This window comes from Rissa tridactyla, chromosome 7 (genome assembly GCF_028500815.1).
Source record: "Rissa tridactyla isolate bRisTri1 chromosome 7, bRisTri1.patW.cur.20221130, whole genome shotgun sequence".
In the NCBI taxonomy this organism is placed as follows: domain Eukaryota; kingdom Metazoa; phylum Chordata; class Aves; order Charadriiformes; family Laridae; genus Rissa; species Rissa tridactyla.
In genome coordinates, this window is record NC_071472.1 from 37,349,133 (window position 1) to 37,376,857 (window position 27,725).

General features: G+C 38.1%; 1 protein-coding gene across 1 annotated transcript in view; it reads left to right on the forward strand.

Moving 5' to 3' along the window:
* COL5A2 (collagen type V alpha 2 chain) overlaps positions 1-27,725 on the forward strand; it is a 113,510-nt gene that overhangs the window by 74,135 nt on the left and 11,650 nt on the right. The window contains exons 12-45 of the mRNA XM_054209114.1: positions 234-287; positions 2,207-2,260; positions 3,002-3,055; positions 4,293-4,337; positions 5,574-5,627; positions 6,460-6,504; positions 9,570-9,623; positions 11,290-11,388; positions 11,874-11,918; positions 12,025-12,123; positions 12,561-12,614; positions 13,710-13,817; positions 14,451-14,504; positions 15,261-15,359; positions 16,080-16,133; positions 16,634-16,732; positions 16,843-16,896; positions 16,995-17,048; positions 17,533-17,586; positions 18,158-18,211; positions 18,544-18,588; positions 19,035-19,133; positions 20,003-20,110; positions 20,235-20,288; positions 22,077-22,130; positions 22,249-22,302; positions 23,354-23,407; positions 24,246-24,353; positions 24,463-24,516; positions 24,778-24,831; positions 25,962-26,123; positions 26,244-26,351; positions 27,348-27,455; positions 27,614-27,667. Of these exons, the coding sequence (XP_054065089.1) occupies positions 234-287; positions 2,207-2,260; positions 3,002-3,055; positions 4,293-4,337; positions 5,574-5,627; positions 6,460-6,504; positions 9,570-9,623; positions 11,290-11,388; positions 11,874-11,918; positions 12,025-12,123; positions 12,561-12,614; positions 13,710-13,817; positions 14,451-14,504; positions 15,261-15,359; positions 16,080-16,133; positions 16,634-16,732; positions 16,843-16,896; positions 16,995-17,048; positions 17,533-17,586; positions 18,158-18,211; positions 18,544-18,588; positions 19,035-19,133; positions 20,003-20,110; positions 20,235-20,288; positions 22,077-22,130; positions 22,249-22,302; positions 23,354-23,407; positions 24,246-24,353; positions 24,463-24,516; positions 24,778-24,831; positions 25,962-26,123; positions 26,244-26,351; positions 27,348-27,455; positions 27,614-27,667 (2,403 nt within the window). The remainder of the gene's footprint in view (positions 1-233; positions 288-2,206; positions 2,261-3,001; positions 3,056-4,292; positions 4,338-5,573; positions 5,628-6,459; positions 6,505-9,569; positions 9,624-11,289; positions 11,389-11,873; positions 11,919-12,024; positions 12,124-12,560; positions 12,615-13,709; positions 13,818-14,450; positions 14,505-15,260; positions 15,360-16,079; positions 16,134-16,633; positions 16,733-16,842; positions 16,897-16,994; positions 17,049-17,532; positions 17,587-18,157; positions 18,212-18,543; positions 18,589-19,034; positions 19,134-20,002; positions 20,111-20,234; positions 20,289-22,076; positions 22,131-22,248; positions 22,303-23,353; positions 23,408-24,245; positions 24,354-24,462; positions 24,517-24,777; positions 24,832-25,961; positions 26,124-26,243; positions 26,352-27,347; positions 27,456-27,613; positions 27,668-27,725) is intronic.

Consider the following 27,725-nt stretch of genomic DNA (forward strand, 5'->3'; position numbering starts at 1 on the left):
GACTCAGTCACCAATTGGCGCAATTTTTTGTTAAAAGCCTTTTTTAAGTTAATGTGTCTAATGCAAATTGCTAGTCATGTGTGCAGTTGATTTATATCGCTGAAATTGTTACAGTAAAGAGAAGATAAGTAATACTGATGCGAATGTCCTCATTTGTTTGAATGGAAGAATAATAAGCTAATTTTCACGTCTGCTATTTTCATGTGTCCTTTTTTTTTTTTTTCTTTCCTTAGGGTGAACCTGGTAGACCAGGACAATCCGGTGAGCCTGGATTTCCAGGATCTCCAGTAAGAGCATGATTATTTACATTTTAGCAAAACAATCATACTTATGTTATCGCTATCTCTTTTAATAACGAGTGCAAAGCTCTGCTGTTCAATTTCCGAAGTACTTGCGTTGGCTTACTCTACTGATCCAGATCAGTGTGATAGCTCAGAACCAAACAGGTGATTCAAAAGTCCTTGAGTTAACCCTGAGAGTCGTTTCATGGGTGCACGTTTCAACTGTTCCATAGATGAAATACACATAAAACAGATGGCAGTGCGGACAAGTTGTACTCCATTTCCCAGCATTGCATGTGGCCATTTGCAATCATGTGCAGGAAGTGCTCAGAGACTATAAAATGATGTCATGTTGGGATGGCGCGGTGTTACCTTTATAACAGTCAGTCTGAAAGCAGGGGAAGAGGGGATTTTATCATAGACGTATATAATTTATTTTTATCTACGTTTGCAATATGCAGATGTAATTAAAGGATTTCCAAGTAATACATACTTGTACTGCAGACGGTACTTGTAATGGTTTACTTTAGAAATAGAGAAAACAGGTATATCCAATGATAAAATGACATAATTTTATCGTCTTATATAATTTTGGCCCTGTCGTGGTTTAACCCCAACCGGCAACAGGACCATGCAGCCACTCACAAGGCTCTTTCCCCTTGCACATGATTTGCCTCCTTGCCATGTGCCCTGTTGCAGGTGCGTGCTTCATCGTTTGATTGCCCTGGTTGCATAAACTAATATACATATACCACTGAGCACAGGCCAAATAAAGAGTTTTTACAGGCGACGTTCAGTCTAAGCAAGCATAATTTGTACAGTTTCAAATTTATATACAAGAACTTGTATGACAACAAAGATCATCCTTCACTGAGAAACTCATTGAGTATAAACAATTTCAAGCAATCTAGTTTATTAATTTCAGAAATTTCATACCTTCATAAAGTAATTGTCCCTTTAGGAGTCTGCCAACTCTGGAATAATTTCCCACTGAACTTTGTGATCAAACATTATCCATGTAATTGACTATGGGAAGGCAAAGACCTTTCTTACTTTTCTTGATGCTAACAAGGAACCAAGGAACCAGCTTGTCTGTATGTGCAGTTCTCCTCTCGAACGCTGAGATCTGACATTTCTTTTTGCTCCTCTGAATGTCGGTGTTGCTTCATGATGCTTCATTTTCCATAATATATCTTAATGATTTTTTGCTATGACAAAAGGTGTGAACTGTAATCTTTTTGAGAACTTTGGTTCAGCGGCACTATAATGAAGAAATTATATGTTTAAACAGTTTGCTGAATTCTTGTTATCTGAGAGTATGAAGGCGTTAATGTGATTTCCATTATAAAATCATGTGACCAATATTCTAACAGGAGGCACCTCACTCCCTTCCATTACTTAGTCTTTCCTGAAAGAGAAATTGGGAAACTTGGTAGGAAACTAAGTGCAAGGCAACTTTGGTTTAATTGTTAAATGTGTTTTAATAGCAGTTTTTTATCATGCTACTTGACTGACATATTCTGAAAGAACATGTACAGTTTGTTTGCAGTTTGGTCTCAGTTTCTATTTTATTTTCAATGATAGCTCTGATTTTTGATCTCTATTTAATTAAGATTTCTTCATTTGAAGCTTCAAAACTTGACCTACCACTAGTTATTACTTCTATTTGAGGTTTGGTCATCCATGATATAAACAATAAAGCTTTTAATATTAGAGAAAATGTACATAATGCTGAGACTGTCTAACTTCATAGTTAGATGTTATACCCGTTCAAATGCTATGCCTCACTATGTTATGTCACCAAGATGAAGGAGCGTTAGGAATGTTAGTATTAGTGCTTCTACCCTCTTCCCTGTTAACTGCCTTATCTCTAGGTTTATCTGCAGAAATAAGGATTTTATTTGTTTCTTCTTTTTTCTACTTAGGGACCTCGAGGCTTTCCCGGTGCTCCTGGTCTCCCGGGTCTCAAGGGTCACAGGGTAAGGAACAAGATTTTTGCCTCTCTTTATAGATGATGTTTCCAGGTAGTTTCAGTAAAAGATACTCAACTTCTTTTGTGTTAGTGGCGAATTTGACTACAGTTTTAATCCTGCCAGTTCCAGCAGAATCGCTGGCGTTTGAGAGAAAGGGGGCCTTGCAGAAAATCAAAATCAACGCTGTTCCCCTTTAAGCTGACCTCTGTACTGTATTCTCTAGTGCTTTCTTCACTTCATTTTCAAATGATCTGGGAATCTGGAAGGAACTTGCCTGAGCCCTGCCAAGCTTCAGGAGGCACAGACCTGACAGTTCTCTCACTTTGTTGGCAAGCCCTGCATTAGGGTGGGGAACTGGAGAGGTGGATGTGTTTGCAACATGGAGTGATTACAAATTACCAAGTTTTCTGGCCAGAATTGTACTTTGGGGAGGAATAAATAGGTTTCCTATGGCTCAGAGCCTCCTTCTTGTTGTTTTAAGTTTTTTTTTTTTTTTTTAAGTGTTCTTGTTTTAAAAAGGAAACCAAATCCAAGGAAATGTACCTTGTACAAATGGTTTCCATTTAGGAAATGTTTAAAAACTTTATTCCATCTGGATTTTTTCTTCTTTATTTTTTTCCTTTCTTGCTTTTGCCACCTCAGATCCATTCTTAACACTTTAGTATCAAGTTATTTTAAAAATAATAGTAGGAGTGCTCTATGTGTGTACATATATATAGTTTCTCCATATTCTTATAACTCTTACAGGGATTGAAAGGACTCGACGGTCCAAAAGGTGAAATTGGAGCAGCTGGAGCAAAGGTATATTCATGGCCCAAAGAACTAAATGCTTAAGCATGTTTTCTATAATGCCAAATTAAAGATAGTCGACGTTTCAAATGCAGCTTTGTACCCTCTCCTGTCAGTGCTACTGGTATGGAGTGGAGAGGCGATAATGGAATTGTCCGTTTTTACAGTGTGTTTGATCCATACAAACTGCTATACGAGGACATGTCTGGGCTTTATACAGGAAGAAAGTTCAATAGAGCCAGTCACAATTTCAGCTGGGGCTCAGTTTTGGGCCTATAAGGTATTTTACATAAGGTCTGTGACACTTATGTAAGACAACAAAGTCTGTTAACAAAGAGGCCATGCACATCTTGCAGTTTTCCACTTAGCCATTTTTTTGTTCTTGTTGGCTTTATGTGACCGAGCTGAGAGAGGAAAAACAGTTTTCTAACTTTTTTTTTTAATAAAATAAAATAAAATAAAATAAAATAAAATAAAATAAAATAGCAATGCATAACTAAAACCTGACTCTCCTCTTTTGGATTACCATACTAGAGACTGCCTTAAAAGAAACAGGCATTGGCAAGGAGAGAGAATATATTTTAATGAACTGACTATTTTTCACCTGACAAATTTTTCCCTTAAAATTTTTGACCCTGGCTGGTACTGCAGCACCCTTACAACTTCAGCTCAAAGCCGTGGTAACACAGGATAGCCAGCTGGAGACAATCCTTTCAAGATGAATTAAAAGATATTTTAAAAGAGCATGGAACACTTTTTTTCAGGCTTTTCCACATTGATCAGTGCTGATGCTGAAACACTTTTGGCCTAGTGTAGGCGATAATCACAGGTGTGACAGAACTATTCCTTTAGATTAAAAACGTAGTAAATGAAGTGAATCTTCCAAAATCTAAATTTAAGTGTGTGTGGAATCAGTAGTTAAGGAGAGTTTGTAAAAGAAAAGATTTCTTTCCTGAGATTGCTTACCACTTTCTGTGGAGGCAACAACAGCAGGAGCCTTGGTAGAACCAGTGCAGGAGGTGGTGTGGGCTGTTAGCTAGAACAGGTAGGAGTTAGATCTGCTTCACTGAGAATCAGTAAATATGGCATTTCCCACCAGCATGGGGAACAGTGCCCGTGGTGCACACCGGGGACTGTGCAAATCTGCCTCCTAGGTCTCATGTAAGGGTGGAGGACAGGCAGGAAACACGTAACTCCATTTTCCTCTAGCCCAGTTCCTCTAATTGTGTCATTTCGTTTCCATTTACAGGGAGAATCTGGACCAACAGGTGCCATGGGTGCAACGGGTCCTCTAGTGAGTGTTGTGTGCATTGGGTATTACAGAAGTGGCTTTAAGATTGTAAATGCTATTGCCAATAGGAATTTAAGGTTTTGATATCTGTACTTGATGTCATGAAGCTGAACTTTCTCTTAATTAAGGCTTTGTTTTCTACTACACTACCAGTAAATTTGGTCCACTATAAGCTGTTATTCTTTGCAATTCACAGGCATAGATAACAATAATAGATCAGAAGGCTCAACAGAAGCTTGTTTGCAGATTTTGTGATTGTTTACCTACTCATGTAAGTGTAGGGTGACAAAATTTTTTTTTTACATGTTGCTGCTTCACATGGAGCAATTTCAGTATGAGAAAAACTGTTTTAGTTGCTCTGAGATAGAATAGGAATAATTTAGGTCAGAAATGCACTAGCTAAGAAAACCGCGGACAGAGGATTTTGGAACCTACGGTGAGGATAAGCGTGCGTGACATGGGAGTGAAACAGAGGAACTTTTTCTCGGAGTAGTTTTCATTCAGATGTGGTTTTGGACAACCGCATACTTGTGAGCAGTGCCAACACGCCGAAAATTGACTCTCAGCAGTCCTTCTGGAAGTAAAGCACCTTTCTGATATCAGATAATGACATCTCTCCGCGAAGCACTGTCTTGTGTCACGCAGAATGTGATATCCCTGAAGTGGAACCTAATTTTTGAATGAGACGTAGTAAATGAGATTGCATTATTGACCCTGCTGAGTATATACAAATTTATTCTGATGTGTTTAAAACTGGAAATACTGTTGGAACAGGAAAAGAGAAATTACAGTTTATTAAATTTCCACTGGGCAAGCCTGTGAGCCTGCAAGGATTTATAGAAGCTGCTACTTCTTTCCTGCTATAGGACAAGATAAGCTACACCTGCAGCTAGAAAAAAAATAACTTGGTTCTGTAACTGTTGTTTGCATCATCTGTCCTTACCATGCTTGTAGTCTCAGTGAACCTAATCATGTTCTTGTTAAAAGCAAATAAAGAAGACTGAGCAGAAACTCGCTGAAGAGCAATGCGGTGCAAGACTTATTGGAAGCAAAGGAAAAGTCAAGTGTGTTTAAAAAAAAGTAAAAAGCAAAGAAAAAGCAGGAGAAAAAAAAAAAAGAGGGGGTAGCGTGTGTTCTTTCCTCTATGGGGGGAAAAAATCAAGTGAACTATGGTCTCCCCTTTTTGTTATTCTGCCATGATGAGCCCCTAAATAATGTACTTTTTGTTCTCTCTTCAAGGGACCTAGAGGAATGCCAGGAGAAAGAGGTCGAATTGGACCACAGGGTGCCCCTGTAAGTAGGATTTTCCTTCTCTCTTCTTGTAAATCTTCCCTTGTTTTACTTAAATTTAAATCCTTGGACCTGAAAGCGTTTATTCACGTGGCTGCTAGTCACTTCCGTGGTGAGTTCAGCTCTAGCTCAAGAAAGTTAGTGCTGAGCAGAGTTTTGTGGGGTGAGACCTTTACTGTAAATTTCAAAACAGTTTTAAAAGGAGAATGCTAGCTTATGGTAATTTCTCATAGCAGAGCTGCCCACGAGGCCAAATACCCTCACAACACTTTTTTCTGTGATACAAAAACGTCATCTTTGTTTCTGTGAAATTTCTTTTGAGAGGCTGTTTTCACCAAAAATACTGAACTAGAAACAAAAAGTTTAAAATGAAAGTTTGTACTTTCATTTTAAATAAAGTCTTATGATTTAATTCCTGGTAATAAAGCTCTCTTCCTAAAAAATATTTTGCTTTTCGGCAAAAGGAGGGATTAGCCTTGACATGAGATCATGTTTGAGTAGAAAGTTCTTTCTGTTGCTTTGCGTCCAGCGTCAAGTATTGTTTTTTCTGGCAGTTCTCCCCATGACTTTTATGTGCTCCATTTATGTTATGTGCTCCATACAATCACACCGTCAAAATATTGACCTTTCTGAAAGTAGAGAAATCCATTAACTTGAAGGGGAGCATAATTTCTTCCAGCAGTTTTCCATGCCAGTGTTTGGAGGGCTCTGCCATCCAGCATTTCTTTGATTGCTTTAGTATGTATGGCTGTTATCACAAATGCGAACAATAAATAAATAAAAAAAGTAGTTAGAGTTCTTTTAAATACTCGATCTTGTGTATTTTCATATCTAGGGTGGACGTGGCCAACATGGTATGCCTGGGAAGCCAGGGCCAATGGTAAGTTTCTTTCTTAATCGCCTGTTTTTTTCACCTTATACTTCCTACATGCCTTTTGACACTACCAGAAGCAGCACAAAAAAATTATTGGCAGTTGCTGGTAACAGTTAAATGCAACTGGAATTACCTGTAAGTGATTCCAAGTTCTACTCAATTTAGCTTTAGTGCTGTCCTCCGTGATGTGATGCTCTGCAGTTTGCTTCATCTAACGGTTTTAGTTTGCAGAGGAGTGGCATCTTCCCTGGAGAGGTGATGCTTTGCTGCTCTTACGAAGCGGGATCCGTATTGCAGGGAGATAAGCGTCCCAAGGACATGCGCTGTAATATAAACCAGTTTATAACTGTGTATTATCTTCCTTCACGTACAAAGCTGGCAAATGAGATTGTACCCATTATCAGCAAGAAAAAATGCCACTCACCGATAGGAAAATTGCAATTGATCCATTACGAAACGTGTAAAAGATAGCCTTTTAATTATGGGCCGCCACACATTGAACTGAAGAACCAGAAGCCTATGTGTGAATGTCCGCAAATTGAGAAAGCCTGGTATGCATGACTGTAGAAGTTCAATCCCGATTGCAACAGGGCTGAAGATGACTGCGGCAGTTTAAACTGTGGGTGTTGGTGTATCAAAGGGGGATGGTTTCAATCCTACAATCCAATCTCACAGGGCATTTGCAAAATGCACGTCAGTGAATTTACACGACTGTTAGGAAGCCAGTGGGATTATTCACATACACACAGTTAATTATGAGTTGCTTTTGCAAATGAAAGCTTATGATGGTTTCGTACTATTTGTGCAAGGCCCTTTAAAAATGTGGCATTCTTTTTCATTTGCTTTTTTGAAAGCGTTACTTCTAGAATGTGGTTGACAGTTCTTGCCCTGTGATATAGCCGACCTGAACCTTTACCACTTTGTGAAGTTCAATTTAAAAAAAAAAAAGGGAAAAAACCCACTGCGAAAACATCACACTAAAAAACCCTCAGAACCCTAAAACAAACCTGCCTGCAATTAAATTTCATTCTGTGCATAATCTTCATTTAATAGTGATACAAGTCCTGATAAAAATTCATTTACCTGTCATCTTAATGAACAGACTGTTCTATTAAAAATTTCTGTAAGAAATAATTAACTGTAATAGAGGCTCAAAAAATGAGTTTAAGTGTGTAGAAGCTGCAAAACTGAATTATTTACTGTATCGTGAAAGAAGGGTAACTTGTTAGAAGAAACTTTCAAACAATGAAAAGATTTTCAGTTTTGAAAACAAATTATAAAGTTAAAAAAAGCTGGATCCTGAGCTATGAAATTCTACATGAAGCTTGAAATTTTCCTTTGGCATAAAACATGAGCTCAGCTTCACTGGACATGATAATTGGTTGGCTAACATTTTTGGTAAAATCCCATGTAGTGTCACAAGGGAGATACTGGTACTTAATGCATATGGTTCTCATTGGAGGACGCGTTAATGAAATGCATTGTTGTTTGGGTCAGTGCAGTGGTATACCATAACTCTGGAATTCTTCCTGCAACGCGAGAGAGATTTGGCAGACGTGTATTTGTGATACAATAATCCGGGACATGGGTTTTCAAAAATATACTTAGTGAGCTGTTACATCAGTTCTGTAGAAATCCAGTGCAAGGTCATGGCAGAAATGTTGTCTGTAATTAATGCTCAGTGGGACAGATTGTTCTCATTAAGTTTTTCCGCAGAACTTTATTACATAGAACATTTTTTCACAGTATGCGTCATATTTTACAACAAGATAGAAAATCAGGGAAAGATAAAGAGGAATCATCTGGGAATAGCGTTGTAGTGAATATTTATAACCACAGTGTGCCGCCATGCAGAGAGTTTATAATACAGTAGAAAGGTCTTCTGTTGAATGTCTTGTTCAGCACAAGAGGCATTATGAAAATGGAAACAATTTACAAATTTACTTTAAAGCCCTTAATTGGAAGTCTTTGGGAGGTTTGTGTCGTGACATACAGGTATCTTCAAGTGTATACACTTGACGTTTGCTTTCTAGTGAGTTTGGACAGTCTGTCATGTAATGCAGCCCCAGCTGTTTGCACCCCTGCCCAAACTTCATGTCCTTGCAGCCACATGAGGTGCGCCTACACGCTGCAGTGTAACGTGCCAAGGATTTGGCTCGAGAACCAGAAATAGCGTAGCCGCATCAATGCTCTGGTCTGCTCAAGCTGCCAGCCCTTCTTAGATCCAGCATCGACTATCTCAAGATCTAATTCCATTTGGGAAGAGCTATACTTCTTTTTTTGGGGGGGAGCTGAAGATGTACCTCTGCACAACACCGTGTTTTGTGGTGTGGCATAACCCAGCCTTTCCTCCACTTCCTTTCCCAGAAATACCTGCCTGTCTCCGAACACAGATCCGAGCAGTAAGCTATCTCTGCTGTACGTCTTTGTCCGTGCAGCCTTGAAAATTTGGTACAAAACCCATGCTTAAAAGCTTGCAAATGAATTTGGGAATCTCAATGGGGCAGAAAAGTAGGAAGTAGGGCATGTAGCCTTTAATTATGTTTTCTATTGTCATGTTGCTTGCATCAAAAATCTTGCCGGGCAACCCAGTTGTTTCAATGTAGACATGGCTTGTATTTCTCTTTTTTTCTAGATTACTTTTTTTCAATTTAAAAGAATGAAACTCTCCTTTGCTACATTCTGTAGGACAAAATTGTGACAGCTTAACAAATATCTGATCTTTTAATTACCGTACCACAGTAGCATAGATATAAAAAGAGGATATAAAATTTCATTAAAAACTAAAATTGCAATAATAATTGTCAGCTGTGTACATTGCAATTTGGGCATTGGTAGGTGAATCAAGAATTGTAACTTTGCTGAATTCAGTAAACACATTATTAAAATACTGCACCATAATTCTATAAAATATTTGTGTGTCACTTAGAAAAATTATAGTTAATTTGGTTTTGTTATGAACAAATGTTTTATGACTAAAAGCACATTTAATTCCAGAACCATAGTAATGAGGTACTAATCTGTGTGACCTAAACTGCAGAATTATAGCTTTGTGTGTCTGTCTTTTATAGGGCCCACTTGGCATAACTGGTTCTCCAGGTTTTCCAGGTGTTCCTGGTGTAAAGGTAAAAAATAAAGCAAAAATATCTTTTTAATGTATCTAACAACACCGAATTAAATAATGTGTACTAGACTACACAGAGTTCAGACTGACAGGTATACAGGGCCCTAACAGTGGCTGTGAAATCAGCCTGAGTCGAGACCTTGAGACAGGAGATAGAAATCAGAAGCCAAATGAAGCAATTGCAATTCACCACAGTTAGGATACTTTCTTTGCTTTCGCTTTCGCTTGAGCTAAGGGGTGATTGTAAGATGAATGTCGTGCTGTGCCTCAGGAATCTTGCCTAGTATACTCAAGGATAATAAGATGCATTATTACAAGTCAAGTTGTGAGAACTAGTCTAAGACAGTATGGAAGCAGTACCTTCTAGTGCTCACACTTCCACTTTTGGCCAAGAACACTTTTTGAGATGACCTAGACTGGTAAGGAAAATGCTTGAACGCCAACAGAGGTGTATGGCAGTTCGTCACAATAGAGCAAATGGTGATTACCACCTTTTGTGGCTGAAATGGAAAACTTTCACTGGCTGCAGCACTGTCTTTGTGGGACTTTCCTCTCATGCTTTTCAAGAAAGAGCTCAATTTTTATTTTTTTTTCCTAGCCTTGAGAATATATCTGCAAAGATAGAAAAGACAACTTGTACAGCTTCCTTATACTTCTTATACTTGCCCTCCACCCAGTTCCTTCTCTTTGTTCCTTTATACTCCTAAAACATAATAGGAAAAAATTATACAAGAAGAAACTCTCAATTAGTCAGATAGCCAAGTTCAGCAGATGTTTTGTGATGTTGCGAAGCTGGGAACATTCACGGAACAGCTTTTTGGAAACAAGTCTTAATAAGAGTATTAACATAATGTATACAATTAAATGATAGACCTTTTAGTGCATGTCATAGAATGTTTTGGTATAACTAAGCACTACTTAATGCCTACATAAATGTTTGGAGAAGTTGTCACATGGTGATTCAATGAAAGCTTTTGAAAAGGAGGAGCTACATTCAAGTTTGATCACCAGATGATGTAAAATTGGAATAGCTGCTTTAAACTCATAAAAGCTAAGCAAAGTACATGATGAAGGTGTGGACTTCGGTTGTGAAGATGTGATATTAACAGTCATCAGCTCCAAAAGGCAAATTTCCTGTATAAAGATAAAATTCAAAGGAGATGGCAGGACGAACTTTTTTATTGGAGCGTCTAGTCCAATCTTTCATGGATTTTATATTTAATATAGTGCTGCAACGGTGAGTTAATCTGTACTGTGCAAAAGAACCCCAGATGTGTTATCCCTTCTAAATATTAAGCCTTAGCTGTTAACAAAGCTAAAACGAAGTTGCCAAATTACACATGCATACTGGGATTTTAGAGAGAGATGTGTTTCTAAAATATCTCATCGGATTTAGGTCACTGGATATAGTGCTGCTTCTCTGTAGAAAGTTTCCTTGTCCTTGTATACATTGAGGAAAAATTCTGTTTGTATTTTTAAAGTTTACATTCACATAGAAGTAGTAGAAGCAGAATTAAGTAAGCAAAAATATATTTTAAGGGTAATAAACTGAATTGTTACTGATAATAAACCTGAATTGTTTTTCTCAGTATTCCTCCTTAGTTACTTTGAGGTGCTACTTTTTAGAGCAAAATAATCCCCAGTTGTTTTCTCCTGTGAAATCTTAGGGTGAAGCAGGTCCAACGGGTCCTCGTGGTCCTGAAGGTCCTCAAGGACAAAGAGGTGAAACAGGTCCACAGGGCCCAGCTGGATCACAAGGTCTTCCTGTAAGTACATTAAATTGAGTTCCTCAGTGCTCAGCTTGCACGTGTTGCCTGTTTATAGGGGATTTTAATACCCTACTTGATAGACACTGAGTTTTGCTCAAATTACTTTTTTTCCTCAGGAAAGAAAGCATATCATTCATTTGTTCTGTGCTTTTTTTTTTTTTTAATAATAACTTTTCCTTATTTAATTAAAACAACTTGGAAAACTGAAAGTTACACAGCCTGATACGGTCTCAATCCTACAAGTACTTTAAAGCTTAAGCTTAAGCATAGGATCTTAAAGATGAAAAGTCACATTAATTTGCACACTTTGTTATTCATATTAACCTACTCATTTACACAAGTAGATCTTACGTTGCTGTGTATATTTAATATTCTTTATTGTCTGGTCTTGTAAAGTGGATAAAATAACTATAATTTTCTGCTTTCGTTCTTGATACCCTTCTCATTAAAATCAATTTTAATGATTGGTACATTATTTTTAGGGTACCGAAGGGACAGATGGTTCCCCAGGTGCTAAGGGCCCAACTGTAAGTGATCATATCCCCTGTTGAAGAAATCGTGTAAGTGGATTTATTTTATTTCCATATTTTTATTATTTTTCCTTACCGTGCTTGCTCTTATTTCTATTTATAGGGATCTCCAGGCACTGGAGGCCCCCCTGGCTTATCAGGTCCACCTGGTTCCCCAGGACCTCAAGGCAGTACTGGCCCACCTGGTATTCGAGGCCAGCCGGTAATGATGTCTTTGTCTTTGGAAATTAAGATGTCTGGTAAACGTGTCACACTATGAAACTAAAACAGTGATTAGCAGTGAGGTTCCTTTAAATAAATTAATAACATGCTAGTAAGTATGCTGAGACTTGGATCTTGTGAATCTTCTGTGTGTCCAAAATACTGTTTTGCTTTCTTAGAGGTCTAAGAAAGAAGAGTGTCTATATAAACTTGGACAAACAGGAACAATTACCTCCCGAAATTGTCTCATTTATATTTTTGTTTTGATAATGTTATAACAAACAAGCACGCTAAGGGGAAAGACAAACAATTGTAAGCATAAACTGCAACTAATTACTAAGCTAGGGAATGTTTTTCTGTTTAACAGCATAATCCAAAATGGTTGAATGACTTATGTGGAGTTTTAACTTTATGGGTGTTATTCATGTTTGTTTTCAGGGAGACCCTGGCGTCCCGGGTTTCAAGGGAGAAGCGGGACCCAAAGGCGAACCTGTAAGTTTCCATATGCTTTGTAGCATAGGAATCCCAAAGGCTTGTATGAGTATTTTGAATAGATTCTTACAATTTTCAAGACACTTCTGATGTTTGTAATCACGAGAAGATTACTTTTGTTTTTCAAGTAATTGTTGCAGAAGACAAACCATGGTGAACCTGGCTATACGGTACTAAGAATGAATGCTGAAGCAAGTCCTTTGATGTTATAAATCACCTACTCAGTATAGACCTTACAGGACTCAAGGACTGAGAAACCAATTAATCCCTCTACTGAGGTTTCTGTAGCATGCAGAATAAGTTTATTCTAATTTCTTCATCTCATGAGAAATAGGTCCATATTGCTTCTGGACATTTAGAAGCACACAGGTCTGTGTGCTAAACATAATTAAAAAGTCCTTTTTATTCTAAACTTACTTTTAATACATTTTATACTTATGCAGTAATGTATATATTCATTATATTTTATTTATACATTAATATAAATATTTATACCTGTATGCTATGAATAGCTGCCTAGCCCACAGCTAAGATTATTTGAGGATGTGGTTAATTTCATGCTGTAACCATGTGAATTTTGGAAGAAAAGTGATTCTGTGGAGTTGGAGTCAGTTTGACTTGTTAACCAATCTTCAGTTTTTCTTTCTCACTAGTTAAACGATCATGTAATAACTGACAAAACTGTACAGATGAAGTAATCGTTTCCTTACCACTGACTGTTCTCCTTTGAGAATTTCTACGGGAGTCTCACTGGATTTTCATCCTTTGCAGCTTGTCCAATTGATAATAATAAATACAAATTGTTGTATCTGAGCAAATAGGTGATTATAAGGAGCACTGTGTGGTGAAACTGCAGAATTACAGTTTATTCATAGTGCAATTCTTACTGAAATATTAGCTTTTAAAAATTGTAAAAGAGAAAAGCTGATGCTGAAAAGTTGCATTTTTTAACTGATTCAAATCCTAACTATATTTTTTTCTCCTTTATTTGAAAAAACATGTATGATGTATAGAAGACAGTCTACCTGTCTTCAGTATACCTGAGAAGTGTTGAGCTTAACAATGATTTTTTAAAAAACATTTTACTTTCACTAGGGCCCACAAGGTCCCCAGGGTCCCATTGGCCCTGTAGGTGAAGAAGGGAAAAGAGGTCCTCGAGGTGATCCGGGGTCAGTAGGTCCACCAGGCCCTGTTGGCGAGAGGGTGAGCAATCCAAAGGAATAATATGTCTTGAGAGATGCACTGCTAAGCCAGAAAACCTCTTGACCTAAACATGAACTTTCTTACAGCTCCATTGTGGGTGTAGTCAAACTTTGTTTTCCTAACAGTAGTTAATTTGTATCTATAACTTTGTTGTTCTATATCAGATTAATGATTTTAGGGTGCTGTCTTTTGTGAAATATTCTTTTTGAAAATGATACCCTGAGGATCAGGATATAAAAATATGGCACGTTTTTTGTGCTCCAGTTATTCTTTTTGGGGAGAAGAAATCTGTCATACTGTGCATTATTTCTTCCCTGGGTATTTTCATTTGTGCTGTCAGCACACAGGATAACGTGGTAGCAGAATGATGGAGTTACGACGAGCTAACCTGCAGATTTTTCGCTTAACCCCTGTACAAATGGCCATCTTGTTTTCAATGAGTCTGTTCACATGTGAGCTGTTCAGCATGCATGAATGAAACATTGAAATTTTTACCTCTCCAAGTGGTTAAAAAAACCCCAAGTTTAAAGTATTGAAGTAAGAAAGTTGTAAGGAGGTAAACTGAACCCCCAAATGATAAATCTAGTACCGTAAAAATTAAGATGATAATCTAGTATCTATGGCTTTTCCTAGGGTGCTCCTGGTAATCGTGGTTTTCCCGGTTCTGATGGCCTGCCTGGACCAAAGGTAAATGAAATTAAAAAAGTGTCTGGGTTTTTTCTGGGTAATTTTTAAAATTTACATACATAGAGATATACAGAACGAAAGTGTTCCGTTAAAAACGTCTGCTTCTTGGCAAACGGGCAGATCCTCAAAATCATTGGAAATAGGGTCAAAAGGAATGGACAAATGCCTAAAATCTTTTTTAGGGAAAAGTCACTTTCAGTTCCTGTGACGTTCAGCTTTCCTTCCCTGTCCCTGACTTAACGCTCCCTCATGCTGAAATGTGAAAGGATAAGAGATGTTTGCCTGTTTCTACTACTATATTGCTTTGTGCATTACTCTATAGTAATATTTATGTATTACTTTATAGTAGCTAACTATTTGAAGAATTGCCTTTTCTTTGTGTGTGGTATAGTTTTTCTAGACGTGCCCCTTGAACAGATGGTCTTATCTGTCTTTGGCTTTCCCAAGTGCTATAACACTTCTGTGGAAGTGACTCACATATGTGTTTGTCTAGTGTTTCTGTAAATTCGTAGCTTCTTGGTGAAAATACAGGGATTCTAAAATCCTTATATAAAGTTGTTTTATGGAGGAAGCAACTTTTAAGTAATAATTTTTTGGGAAAAAAATTAATAATATCATAAAAGTACTAATGATATTAAGTCTGTTTGCAAAAATAGGTCATTAAGACAAGATACCTGTTTTATTTAATCTTCTCTTACTGTTGCTGTTCTTCTGCTGTTGCTACCTGTTAACTAGTAGCCCATTGGTATCTTCTAGGGTGCCCAAGGGGAGCGTGGTGCAGCAGGTTCTTCTGGACCTAAAGGAGGTCAGGGAGATCCTGGGCGTCCTGGTGAACCTGGCCTCCCAGGTGCAAGGGTAAGGAACTAATAACAGTACACTGTAAATCATGACTAGAAACCACGATATCTTTCAGTTTCAAAAGGCGGCAATGAACTTTGCAGCAGTACAAAGCTGTTACACAAGGACTGACTTGTTTCAGTGGGGCTACTTAAAGGGTGAAGGCCAAAATACCTGTCTTTTCTCCTGCTGAAGCTGGGAAGCACAGGTTCCATTTGTCTTTGAAAAAGGAGAAAAAGCCCTGATTGAGACCAGCTAATGAAACTGAAGCAAGGGTGCTCATAAAGCACATAGTTGCCACAAATAACATGAACTGAAGGCCAGACCTTCATTAAGTTGGTGACTGATAATTTACATAGTTGAGTGGTGCATGTCATCTAGAGATTTTTTTCAGGAAAAATGTTTGGGGAGAATTTGGAATATCACAAAAAGAGAAAAAGGGAACAGCAAGTATAAGATGTGATATAGATCACTGAGCAATGTTGGTAGAAATAAAGATGACCTGTGAGAAGCTCAAGAAGTGTAAAAACAAGAAAAGGGAGAATGGGAAAAGGGAAGATCAAAGATAGTGGGGGATGAAGCTGTAAAGTGAAGATGAGGATGCGGCCCCTTGTGTAAAGAACCTCTTGGTGTTTGCACCATGGTAGTAACTGAGTGTATCTTTTGGATTTATTTACATTTGTCTATTGTTCTAGAACTATATGCAGAACTTAACACCAATATTATTCCTTATTTCAGGGTTTGACAGGAAATCCAGGCGTTCAAGGCCCTGAAGGAAAACTTGGCCCCTTGGTAAGTGACACAAAACTTAGTCCTTTCCATAAGGAAACGCTAATTCAAATCGCAGCTCTTGAAATGACTTTTATTAACTTGAGTTTTCTTGATTTCTGAAGGTTCATCTTCTCTTTTAAGTGTTCCCTTTAAATTCCTATCTCCCAAAGTAGTGCAGATGATGTTCCTTTAGTTTTGTCTGTATAGCAGTGTCTGTCTCTATAGCAGTGTCTGTTGTTCAGCAGCTGAAGCGGTATTTTTAAACCATTTTGAACTAAATATCTTTTCTAAATGTCTCTTTAAGGAAACAATAAAGTATTTGTACATAATAGCTCAATGATGATAATTGCATAGTATTTGCCTAAAGTTATGTCTGCTTAAAGATATTTTGACTGATAACTGTAGCACCAAACCATGTTAATGTTATTTTATATATATCTACAGAATTTTCCAGGGCTAAATAGGTTCATATGAATAAAATATATTTATCGTTTAACGTGGAAAATGTTTTTTCTCTGTAGGGTGCTCCTGGAGAAGATGGACGTCCAGGTCCAGCAGGCTCAATAGGAATCAGGGGTCAGCCAGGCAGCATGGGCCTTCCTGGGCCAAAGGGTAGTAGTGTGAGTATGGCACTTGGTAGCCAAGATCTGTTTAACTTTAAACACTTGCATATCTTTTAATGGATTAAACCAGTATGCAAATATAGTCATTTTTTATTTCTACAAATTAGGGTGATCCTGGAAAACCTGGAGAAGCAGGCAATGCAGGTGTCCCAGGACAGAGAGTGAGTGTGACTGTTACTTGCAGTGATTACATAAAATGATGCTTTTCTGTTATATATGTTCACTATACAAGACTTCTTCCTATGTCATTTTAATTTAGGGAGCTCCTGGTAAAGATGGTGAAGTTGGTCCTTCTGGTCCTGTTGGCCCACCAGTAAGTCAACTTTTACCACTCTGCCTGCCTGCCTGTCACTCCATCCGTTACTCTTTGTGCTTCTACTTTTATCTTCATGCCAGCTGTTGATTCCAAACAAAAAATCCCAAGAACATTTAAAGAAAAAATTTTCCTAGAAAAATTTTATATTGGAAAATATATACGTTGGTAGCCTAATTCCTTTTACTGACCATTTCAAAAAATAGTGTAAGGAGCAAAATTTTCTCGTAGTTCATTTTCCTAGCTTCCTTTGTTTCAATGGAACTGTGTGTTTTCCTGTCAGCACAGACTTTTGAGGAGGGACATATAAAGAAATAAGATACATCTTATTACATCTTTTAGATAGGGTACATCTTGGCCTGGGGTAAGTAAAAACGTGTAATAAAAAAATACGTAGTTGAAAATATACATATTCACAGAGAAGGAAACTTGTGGAGCCTGCCTCTATTTTTCTACTGCATACTTATTATTTTCTTTTGTGTAGGGTCTGGCAGGTGAAAGAGGAGAACAAGGCCCTCCAGGTCCTACAGGGTTTCAGGTATGTGAATTCATTTTTTTTAAAGAAAAAAACAAACATCCATGGCTTTATCAGCTTAAATTGGAGAAATTCAGTCAAGTGATGTTTAACAAAACACAACTTCAGAACTAAGGCAAAGATGCTCAGAATAATTAGTCATACTTAGCTTTCCCACCATCTGCACACTACGTTGACTCGGCAAATGCTTAAATACCAGCTCTGTATCCCATGAGAAAACCTTTGTTGGTTTTCAGTTTTAATTTGGAGATTTTCCGGAGATTTTCCAAATATGGAGCAAAAGAATTGCTTTGATAATGAAGTATTAATTAAGTTAAGTCAATCTGCGTTTGTAGATATCTTTATTTTTATGGCTGATATATATCCTACAAATGGTAAAGAAGGGCTGCCATCTCATTTAGAGGGGAGAAAACACTTGGTTGAAATATTCATGTAACTATTTCACTTGGGGATCTCTGAGGGCACGCTCTTGTACTGCGTATAATACTACATTCGTATTATTTGTGTCTTAATTAAATCTGGATTTACACAAATTTCTATCATGTTAGTGACCATTTTATTTACTTTTTTACAGGGCTTGCCTGGGCCACCAGGTCCTCCAGGTGAGGGAGGAAAGCCAGGTGATCAGGTAATTTCTGTGTACTTTAACAAGAATTCACTTCATAAAGTAGTTTTACCTTTTCTTTTCTTCGTAATTTAATTTCCCACTCTGTTTCAAAATATGTACTGATATAGTCTGCAAGCTGTCTGAGAACTGCTTTTGGATAAAACAGTTACTAGAATCGGTCCATCTTCTTGGAGGAAGTTGGACTACCTCCTCTTGTCATGGATAGATAATATTAGAGAACTAGCCATCTACATTTACAGTACTTTATAAATGAAAATTTTTATCTCTAATTTCCTTAACTATAAGGCCATGAATAATGCTTTCATTCTAATGGTAAGTTCTGTTCTGCTTAGGGTGTGCCTGGAGATCCTGGAGCTGTTGGTCCGCTGGGCCCTAGGGTAAGTATTTTCTTTCAGAGTTTAAACACTCATAACAATTCTCTGAGCTTGGAAGTTGATATATAATATGGACTTTAACAGCCAAAGTGAACATTGGACTTTTTTGCCCACCAATATAATGGTTGTAAACATGGCTATGTATTAAAATGGTTTCTGTTAAACTTACCGCTTTTAATGGTTTCGTGGCTTATGGTGTTGAGTACTGGCTGCAAAGTGATTGGGTTTACAGCTGTGAAGTGACAGTTTTTAATTTGCTGAGCAACATACTATTTTCCCTACCTTTAACAATAAAAGCATAAAGCTGTTTTTTGTTTGATCAGTTCTCCTAGAATTTGTTCACAGGCTCTTTGTTCAAATAGCAGTGCTGCACTTGGGGTGTATTTAGGATTTTGTCTACCAGAACTGTACCCTGACTTCTAAATAAGTAATAATTTTTCATTTTCTAGGGAGAACGTGGCAACCCAGGGGAAAGGGGAGAACCAGGTGCATCAGGAATCCAGGGTGAAAAGGGTATGGCTGGAGGTCATGGTCCTGACGGTCCAAAGGTAAGCTCAATGGAGATTTGTGTTGTTGCAGTGATGTAATGTATCGTTCTGCTCATTTGCATGAACATAAAACAGAGGGCTTTTTTATTATAAAAGGGATCTCTTTTAACAAAGGGTATCTTTTTTATATAAGGATTCTAGGAGGACATGCAGTTATTCCAGTATAACAATATTAATAACTTGCAAGATACTAAAACGTAAATACATTTTGTGAATTTATACAGGTCAAAATTTTAAATTTGTTTGTTTGTTTGTTTCTCAGTAGAACGGGGCAAAGCCATTTCTGAACTGCAGAAAACCCTCTGGCAATGGCTCCGTTTTAAGAACCATGTCAGTTTACACGAAGAGACTTGGCAGGGTTGGGTGTTTAAAGGAAAATACTGAAAGCTGCGTGCCTTTCTTTCACCTGCAATTGATATAATTTGACCTTGGAAGGTCACCCCAGATAGGGGGTCCTTCTAGTAATGCAGGACCTGTAATTGACATGAGCTATGAGAAGCAAAGCATACATAAAGCATCTCTGCTCCTGGCAACTTCTACCTGTAGCTACTTTGTGTAAGAGACCCATGTGGCATCAAGGTCAAGTTGGAAAGATGCTCAAGCTTTTTTTTTTGTCTGTTCTCATCCCCAGTATGCACTGAGTAAATACTAATGTATTTGGAAGGACTACGATATTACAACTGAACTTCCTGAGTAACACAATGGGAAAAGAAAAGTATTTGGACATGAATAAAGTCCAAATTTAAGAGAAAATTATTACTTAAAACTGTACCCCAGAGACTTCAACACAGGCACAGCGTGTTCTGCAGCCTAGAGACAGGGATACTTCTCATATGAATAGACAACAACTTGTTCTTTATTTGTTTCAGGGAAGCCCGGGCCCTAGTGGGACGCCTGGTGATCCAGGCCCACCGGGTCTTCAAGGTATGCCTGGAGAAAGAGGGATCGCTGGAACGCCTGGCCCCAAGGGTGATAGAGTAAGTTCGGTTATTTCTGTTGTGCTGAGTAGAATTACCTGTCTCTTAATACTGTAATTGTTCCAGGGTATGAACTGCTCACCATTTGGTGTCATAATTGAGACTTTCTGGGTATTTTCCATAGGGCGGCATAGGTGAGAAAGGTGCTGAAGGTACAGCTGGTAACGACGGGGCAAGAGTAAGTAACTCTCACTCTTTTTCGACCTACTCTCCACACAGCAGATTGTTTATTGTGCTAGAGGTTCTCAGCTCATAGAGTTAAACACTACTCAGTTTGGCAATATCATGGGTTGACAGTCATTCTCATTCCCATTCCCGCTACCCTTCAAATTTGGTCTTCAAGTTTTTCAAGGCTGCTGTACACAACGTTTTAGGATATCTGTGTGCCGAGCCCGTGTTTTGTATAATCAATAGTGGATGTTAAGATGTCAATGGAAAGAATTCCCAGAAGTAGCATGTTCATGTAGGATTCTGCTAAGCTAACTATAGTAAAAATATGAAAAAAAGGACAAGCAGAGATGAATAGCCAAAACCCAAACCCACCAGTTCTGCCTCTTGGAGTAAGGCAAATGTCTTCTTATTCTTTGGACTGAGTTGCCCACAGTCTGTCCTGAGTTTCACAGGTGAAAATTCCTGTAAATGTACTGAGCTCCACATGGGCAGTAAGTCGCTGACACTTCTGGAAAGCTTTGAACCTCCTGTGCATAAGTAACATGGCTGGTCTGCTCACATGCAGTAAATCCGGTATGGTCAAGAGATGTTGCACGCACACTTCTGCATAGACCAGCTGTCCAATAATCCTCAATATACTGGGTTTGCCATATAGGCACTGACTATATTTTCTTCACAGAAGCCGTTGTTTTTACATAAACTGCATCTACCTGATGTTCTTGGGTTTTGCAAATCAGTTGGAGTACTAACAGCTAGGCATTTGGAAATCTGAGATACATACGAAAGATGGGGGTTCTGACTGGACTAAATTTCTAGTTAAAGAAGGGAAGTTTTTTTGAGAAACCCTATGATACAGAAACACTAACTCACAATTAGCAGCTGTGAGCTGGAATTTATTTGTAAGCTGGATAGTATCCAAAGGTACGGAACAGTTCTTAGTCATTGTAAGGCAAATTTATAGCTTACAGTAACAAAGAAAGTAATGGTGAACAAAACGTACATCCCTCTTCTAAAGCTAGATATCTGCAGATATCTCTTCTACCTATGACTACAGCATTGATGGTGATGCAATATCCTTTGTTAATGCTGTCTTTTTTGTATTTCTCTGCAGTTTGAACTCAGTGCAGATTTTTAGGGGAGGGAGAATTTTTTTCGAGACAAACGTGGTGCAAATTTGGGGTACTCTGCTTCTAGTAAAAGAGAATCGTAACTGGGATATCTAAATATCCAAGAATGTGATATGAGTAGTGCTGCAGGATCATTGTGTGCAGTTGATGGGTTTAGATGGAGAGATTGGAACTTATTTGCTTAACTGCCCTATGAAGAGAAAAAGAACATTTTGAGGAGTTTTCAAGATATAAATTAATCTTTGAAAGTAATAATGAACATGTTAAAATTAATTTAAACAATGAAATACTAGCATAAAAGAAATAGAGAGCTTCTATGCAAGTGGTGAAAAGAAGGACATTGTTTCCTCCTGAGAGAGCAAAATAAATCCAGGGCTTTTTTTATCATTGGCCTTATTCATAAATGCTGCATAAAGTAGAAGATGAAGTTAGTGAAGAAAGAGAGAATGAACGAAAGCAGGGCTTTTGAGATATGGGATTTTGGTCACTTAGAGAGGAAATGCAACTAAATTTTAGGTAAAGAAGACCCAACAAGATTTCAGAGGTAAAGGAGAAGTATTTAAAGCAATAAAAAAGCATATGGAAGTAGTACCATATCAGAAGTTTCAAATTAACTGTTTTGAAGAATCACTGTTTTTAACTTCCTTTTATCTTAATTTGTTCAAAAGGGTCTCCCTGGTCCAATAGGCCCAATGGGTCCAGCAGGTCCCACGGGTGAAAAGGTAAACAGATTTTTATGCCATTCCCTACTGAAGTTTTTTAATATTATCATACTTTATTGGCACTTTTGCGACTTGTCTGATAAGTTACTTGGGAAATAACATTTAATTTTATTTTAAGGGCGAACCAGGTCCTCGAGGTCTAGTTGGCCCTCCTGGCTCCCGTGGAAACCCTGTGAGTAAGCATGTTTGTTCTTTGCCTGACATAAGTTAGCAACATCTAACGCCGATCCAAACCCCAGGTTTTGTCTCATTTGCTGTTATATCTTCCTCTTTTTTCTTCCCCTTTCTTTGTAGCTAAAAATCTCCAGTTCCTGTCTTGATGCTGTGCACTTGCAAAACTCTTGCCAGATTTTGTTCCTCTGTCCTACGCTTGTCTTAGGCAATTTTTTACATAGAGTTACCCTCATTTGTCTCACTCCTGAAAGTATACCACCACTTTTAATTATTTAAATCTTTTTAAAGTCATGCCTGTACCAGATACTACTGTACCCATACAAATATTTAGGTGGACAAATCACAGAAGTGTATCTTAGTTTTCATCTAATTACACTAACTCTTGTCATCTTCCATCCATGTTGTGATTTAAGGATTTTAAGCGTTGGCTTTGATTAGGGAGTTAAAGACTCAGCCCTTCTAGATCCTTCATACTGCTTGGAATTGATTATGTCTCTGTCACAGATGAGAACAGCCTTATTTCCAGTGTAAATTGGAATAGCTTCCACCCCTCTGGGGAGTGCTGGAGCTGGGCAGCCTTCAGCTCCTTCTGTTCCAAACAAAGCTGTTGTGTGGAAAGCTCATTTGAAACAGCTCATAGCCCATTCTGACCTTGTAGAAGAATACATCTTTGAACTATTCTTTTTTTCCCAGCCTATCTGGTTGGAATGATAGGTTGCATAAAGTGTGCGCAGTTCGGCTAATCCTGCTGTCACTGGAAGTGGTAGTGAGCAGAATTTCTGCTATTACAGTTCTAGTGCTTGCACATGCCTTCCGTCTCTAAATTCTGAAAGTTTACATATAGTCTTGAACACATGGCAGATCTTAACATAGTTAACATCATTTATTTTGTGATAAAAAGATCATTTGATTCTGATTAATAGAGTAAAAGTATAATCACACTTATGACAGTAAATAGTTAACATCCTTTCTTGTATATTTAACTGCAAATTACACTGTATATAGAAAGACTGTTATGTTAAATACGGTTATTGTAATTTTTTTACCAGGGGTCCCGAGGAGAAAATGGCCCAACTGGCGCTGTTGGTTTTGCGGGTCCTCCGGTATGTGTTTTGTAACAGTAATGCTCTGACATACTTAGTTTCCTTCATTATGAATAATACTGCAGTGTTCTTGAACGTGAGTGACATCTGTTGTTGTTCAAAAAGAGCCGTTTCTTCTTCCCATCGGTATATCAAGTAAAGAAAAGGGCCAATAAATACTCTAGACAGTTGAAAAGTGGCTTTGTTGGTAAGATTATGTAATTGTTCACCAGATTTCATATTTTCATGAATATGCTATGTTGTTCCTTTGAGATTAAAATGAGGCAAGTTATAAAAATGTCATCTACTGAAGGTAGCAAAGATTTGCTCCACGAGCAGCAAAACCTGGAATGAATTGATGGACCAAATGGAAGGCTTGTGAGTTTTCTAGTGAATACCCCACACTTTCCCACAGCCTAAATATTGTGTTTCAGACCTTTCACAGAGAGTCAGGCACCTGCTTCCCTTGGTGGGAAAAAGAAGACTAGAAAAGACAATGTTTGTTCAGTCCCTTTTGCATTTCGGTATGTAATAGCTACTGAGGAAAACAGAAAATCTAAAGGAAACAAAAATGTGAGGTAGATAATAAAATATTTTAAATGGAAATTCTGACTTCACAGACTTTAGAAAATCCCATCTGTGATGTTCTAAAGACTGTGCTAAACTGTTATGGTTCTCTTGAACTGAACCATTTAGCAAATGCACTGTTTTCTGGGCTGATTTGTTCTCCTGTTATTTTTTGCCTTCTAGAAATTCCCTACAAAATGACTTTGTTAGGCTGGAAAGATTTGGTATTCTCTGAGCTGACGTCTCTTCTAAATATTATTTCTTATATAATTCTAAATATTATTTCTTATAGGGCCCTGATGGTCAACCGGGTGTGAAAGGTGAACCTGGAGAACCTGGACAGAAAGGAGATGCTGGGTCTCCAGGACCACAGGGTCTTGCTGGGTCTCCTGGTCCACCGGCAAGTATAAATAACATTGTCAGAGAACCAATGGCATAGGCCGATCTTGCTTATTTAAAATGTCCTGGGTGTTCACTATCACCCCCCCTTCTTTCTCCTTTCCTCTTAGGGTCCTTCAGGTGTTCCCGGTCTGAAAGGTGGTAGAGGAACTCAGGGTCCACCTGTGAGTAGATTTTATTTTTTTCTGACCTGACTGCAGATAATCTAATACTGAAATTTTATGTAATGTGTGTAGCATTATGTAATGCTGTGTGTAATGTGTGTACTGTCCTACAGCTTTATTTACAGCATTATGTAATGTGTGTAATGCACTACAGCATTACAGTCTGTAATTAGAACATTTGCTCACTAATTCAGCTGAGAACATTTGAGGTAGCCAGTGCTCTATTTCTTTCAATAAAGTTGGCATTAAAATGTTTTTTAGGGTGCTACTGGATTCCCAGGATCTGCTGGAAGAGTTGGGCCTCCAGGACCTACTGTAAGTCAATTGTCATATTCCTAGTAGGTGTATTTTATAAACCGGTTGTTGAAAACCTGAAGACTAAGGAAAACAGGAAACATGAAGCAGCGTTTATGGCCAGATGCTATAGAAGAGAACAGCTCGTCAGCACTGACTTCTGTGACTGCATGCTTACATCCAGCTTCATTAAATAAAACTCATTAGTCTTGGCCTTGATCCAGTGTCAGTGTGTCCAGATTAGTGCAATATTTTTCACTGCATTAAGGTGGCTTTGAGCTGTTCAAGCTGCTCTAATTACTTAATTGCTTACAGGAACAAAACAACAACCTATATCATTCCTGTACTTTTTAGTGTTTTGTCTCTTCAGTGGTGGCTGAAGTTAGGAGAGTTTTTTGGAAAAAGGAGAGACCTCTGCTGGGTTATCTCATTGGTGGAGTTACTCATAAGATCCACTAAAATAAATTTAGAAACAAACCATAACAAACCCACAAAATCTCTCATGTCTAAACATTTTCAGAAGCACTAAAAGAAAAAAAACAAAATAGCTGTGGATCAGCAAAAGAGGATTCAACTCCACACAGAGAACTGTGCCACTCTCTTCGTATGCCTTTAAATGTTCTGATGAGAAAAATAACTTGCAGTCATTGTGAGTTTATCAAAAGGCGTGAAGTTGTGAAAAACATAATACAAATGTGAAGTCTTTTAAAAATATGTGAGAAATGAACAAATGTCCATTAAAACAGTAATTTGTACCACATGAATGAAAAGGTTGAGTATGGACTTTATCTTGATGATGTTGGAAAGAATGGGCAAGGGTGAGTTTTCTAGATATAGTTGAACAACTGAGTTTAAAAAAAAAAAAAGAAAAGAAAAAAGGGGGTGGGGGGGAACCCCTGTCTTTTAAAGGAGGGAGTTTAGAATTGCAAATTGTTTGTGGTGAGGGGATGTAGCTTGGACATAATTTGATGAGATATTTATTTAATCTCATTTTTTTGACCTTAAATGAGTTGAAAATAGCTCTTGGCTCATTCACACTTTGGGCCTTCCTTAGAGTGTGCGTATTTAGAGTTAATCAAAGCACAGTTCTTAGAATTTAATTGTCCTGATCAGAAAAGGGTCTAATGTAATGAGATGTTTAATCTTCTTAGGGAGCTCCAGGGCCTGCCGGGCCTATTGGTGAGCCAGGAAAAGAAGGTCCCCCAGGTCTTCGTGGTGATCCTGGTTCTCATGGCCGTGTGGGAGATCGAGGGCCATCTGGGCCTCCTGGTGGTCCTGGAGACAAGGGTGATGCAGGGGAAGACGGGCAGCCGGTATGTCCTCATTGATGTTAGTAATTCTCCCTAGACCAACTCTAGGCGTGGTCTCATTGTTACTTACACTTCTTGCTACTGAAATGATAGTGACATTGTTTTATCCTTTGTGGATTTCAGGGCCCAGATGGCCCCCCTGGTCCAGCAGGAACTACTGGTCAAAGAGGCATTGTTGGTATGCCAGGACAGCGAGGAGAAAGAGGCATGCCAGGGCTGCCAGGTCCTGCAGTAAGTAATGACCAAGTCAATATGCCACCAGTTTGGGCATTCTCATCATCCCTGTGGGATTCCAAACATAGTGCCCCATTGCAAGAGGATAAAGTTGGAAAACTCCAATTGCAGGAGTGAATATAGAGAGAATAGTAAACTAAATCTCTTGGAACTGCATGAAGTGAGGGTGGTTCCTGCCATATTGGAAGGTCTGAACCTGAATTAAGAGTGAGTGGGTAATAGCTTTAAGACTTCTGGCTAAAATGTTCCTATTTGACTTAAAACTAGATCCTTGAAAAAAACAACCCCAGACTCTTCATTTAGGTGCCCAAAGGTCACTTGGATGTGAGTAAATACTCTGTAACTGGTATTTCATAAATTGTGAATTACAGTCTTCGAAATTGCCATTTGTGTTCTCTTTGCTTTCATGTAGGATTTATAGATATTTATTGGAAAGCCTAATGATCCAGAAGATCAAGCCATTAAATAGCCTATTAGTAAAAGGGATGGTATGGAGGATTTGCCATTACCACTGGATCCATAAAGTGAATTTATAGTTAAAGTTGGCCAGAAATTATTCCAGGCTAACAAGATTTCTTGGTGTTGAGACAGGGAAAATAAGATCCTGTTACTTATTTCAAACTGCATTACAATTTTCCAGAGTCAAAAAGACCTCACCAATTGCAGATAATGCCATCAGACATATTGATATATCAAGGCAGTGTGTGCCTAAAAGAGTTGCTACCAGACAGACTAACTTTAAGTGTAGCTTCTAGTCAATAGAAGCCTATTCAAAAGCAACTAACACAATTAAACTGTTTAAAAACACACAGTATACTAAATATATATTCAAAATCTATAAGAATATTTTCCTTATTTATCAGGTTTTGGAAGTTACAAATGTTGATGGAACTTCAGACTGGATAATCAGTATTGTTTTTCAGGCAGCAGGTGTTTTTGTGCTTTCCCTCTTTTGTGTTAAAATTTTGATATGATATTTCTCATCTTTTTTAGGGTACACCAGGAAAACAAGGTCCCACGGGGCCACCTGGCGATAAAGGTCCCCCAGGACCTATTGGCCAGTCAGGTGCCACTGGACCTGTAGGTGAAGCTGGTCCTGAAGTAAGTATTAGAGCCTCATAATATGTAAAAAAAAAAAAGACGGTCTAGTGGTTATTCTCAACTTGAAGTTAGAGGTGGAGAACAACTTTCTAGTTCTTTTATAGAAATGCAAAATAAGAGAGCTAATCAATAGCCCTATTTTTATTCCATAATTCTAGGGACCTGCTGGTAATGATGGTACTCCTGGACGAGATGGAGCTGTTGGAGAACGTGTAAGAATATATGGTTTTCTAAAGTCACTTCTGGAAATCTCCATTTTATTATTGACTT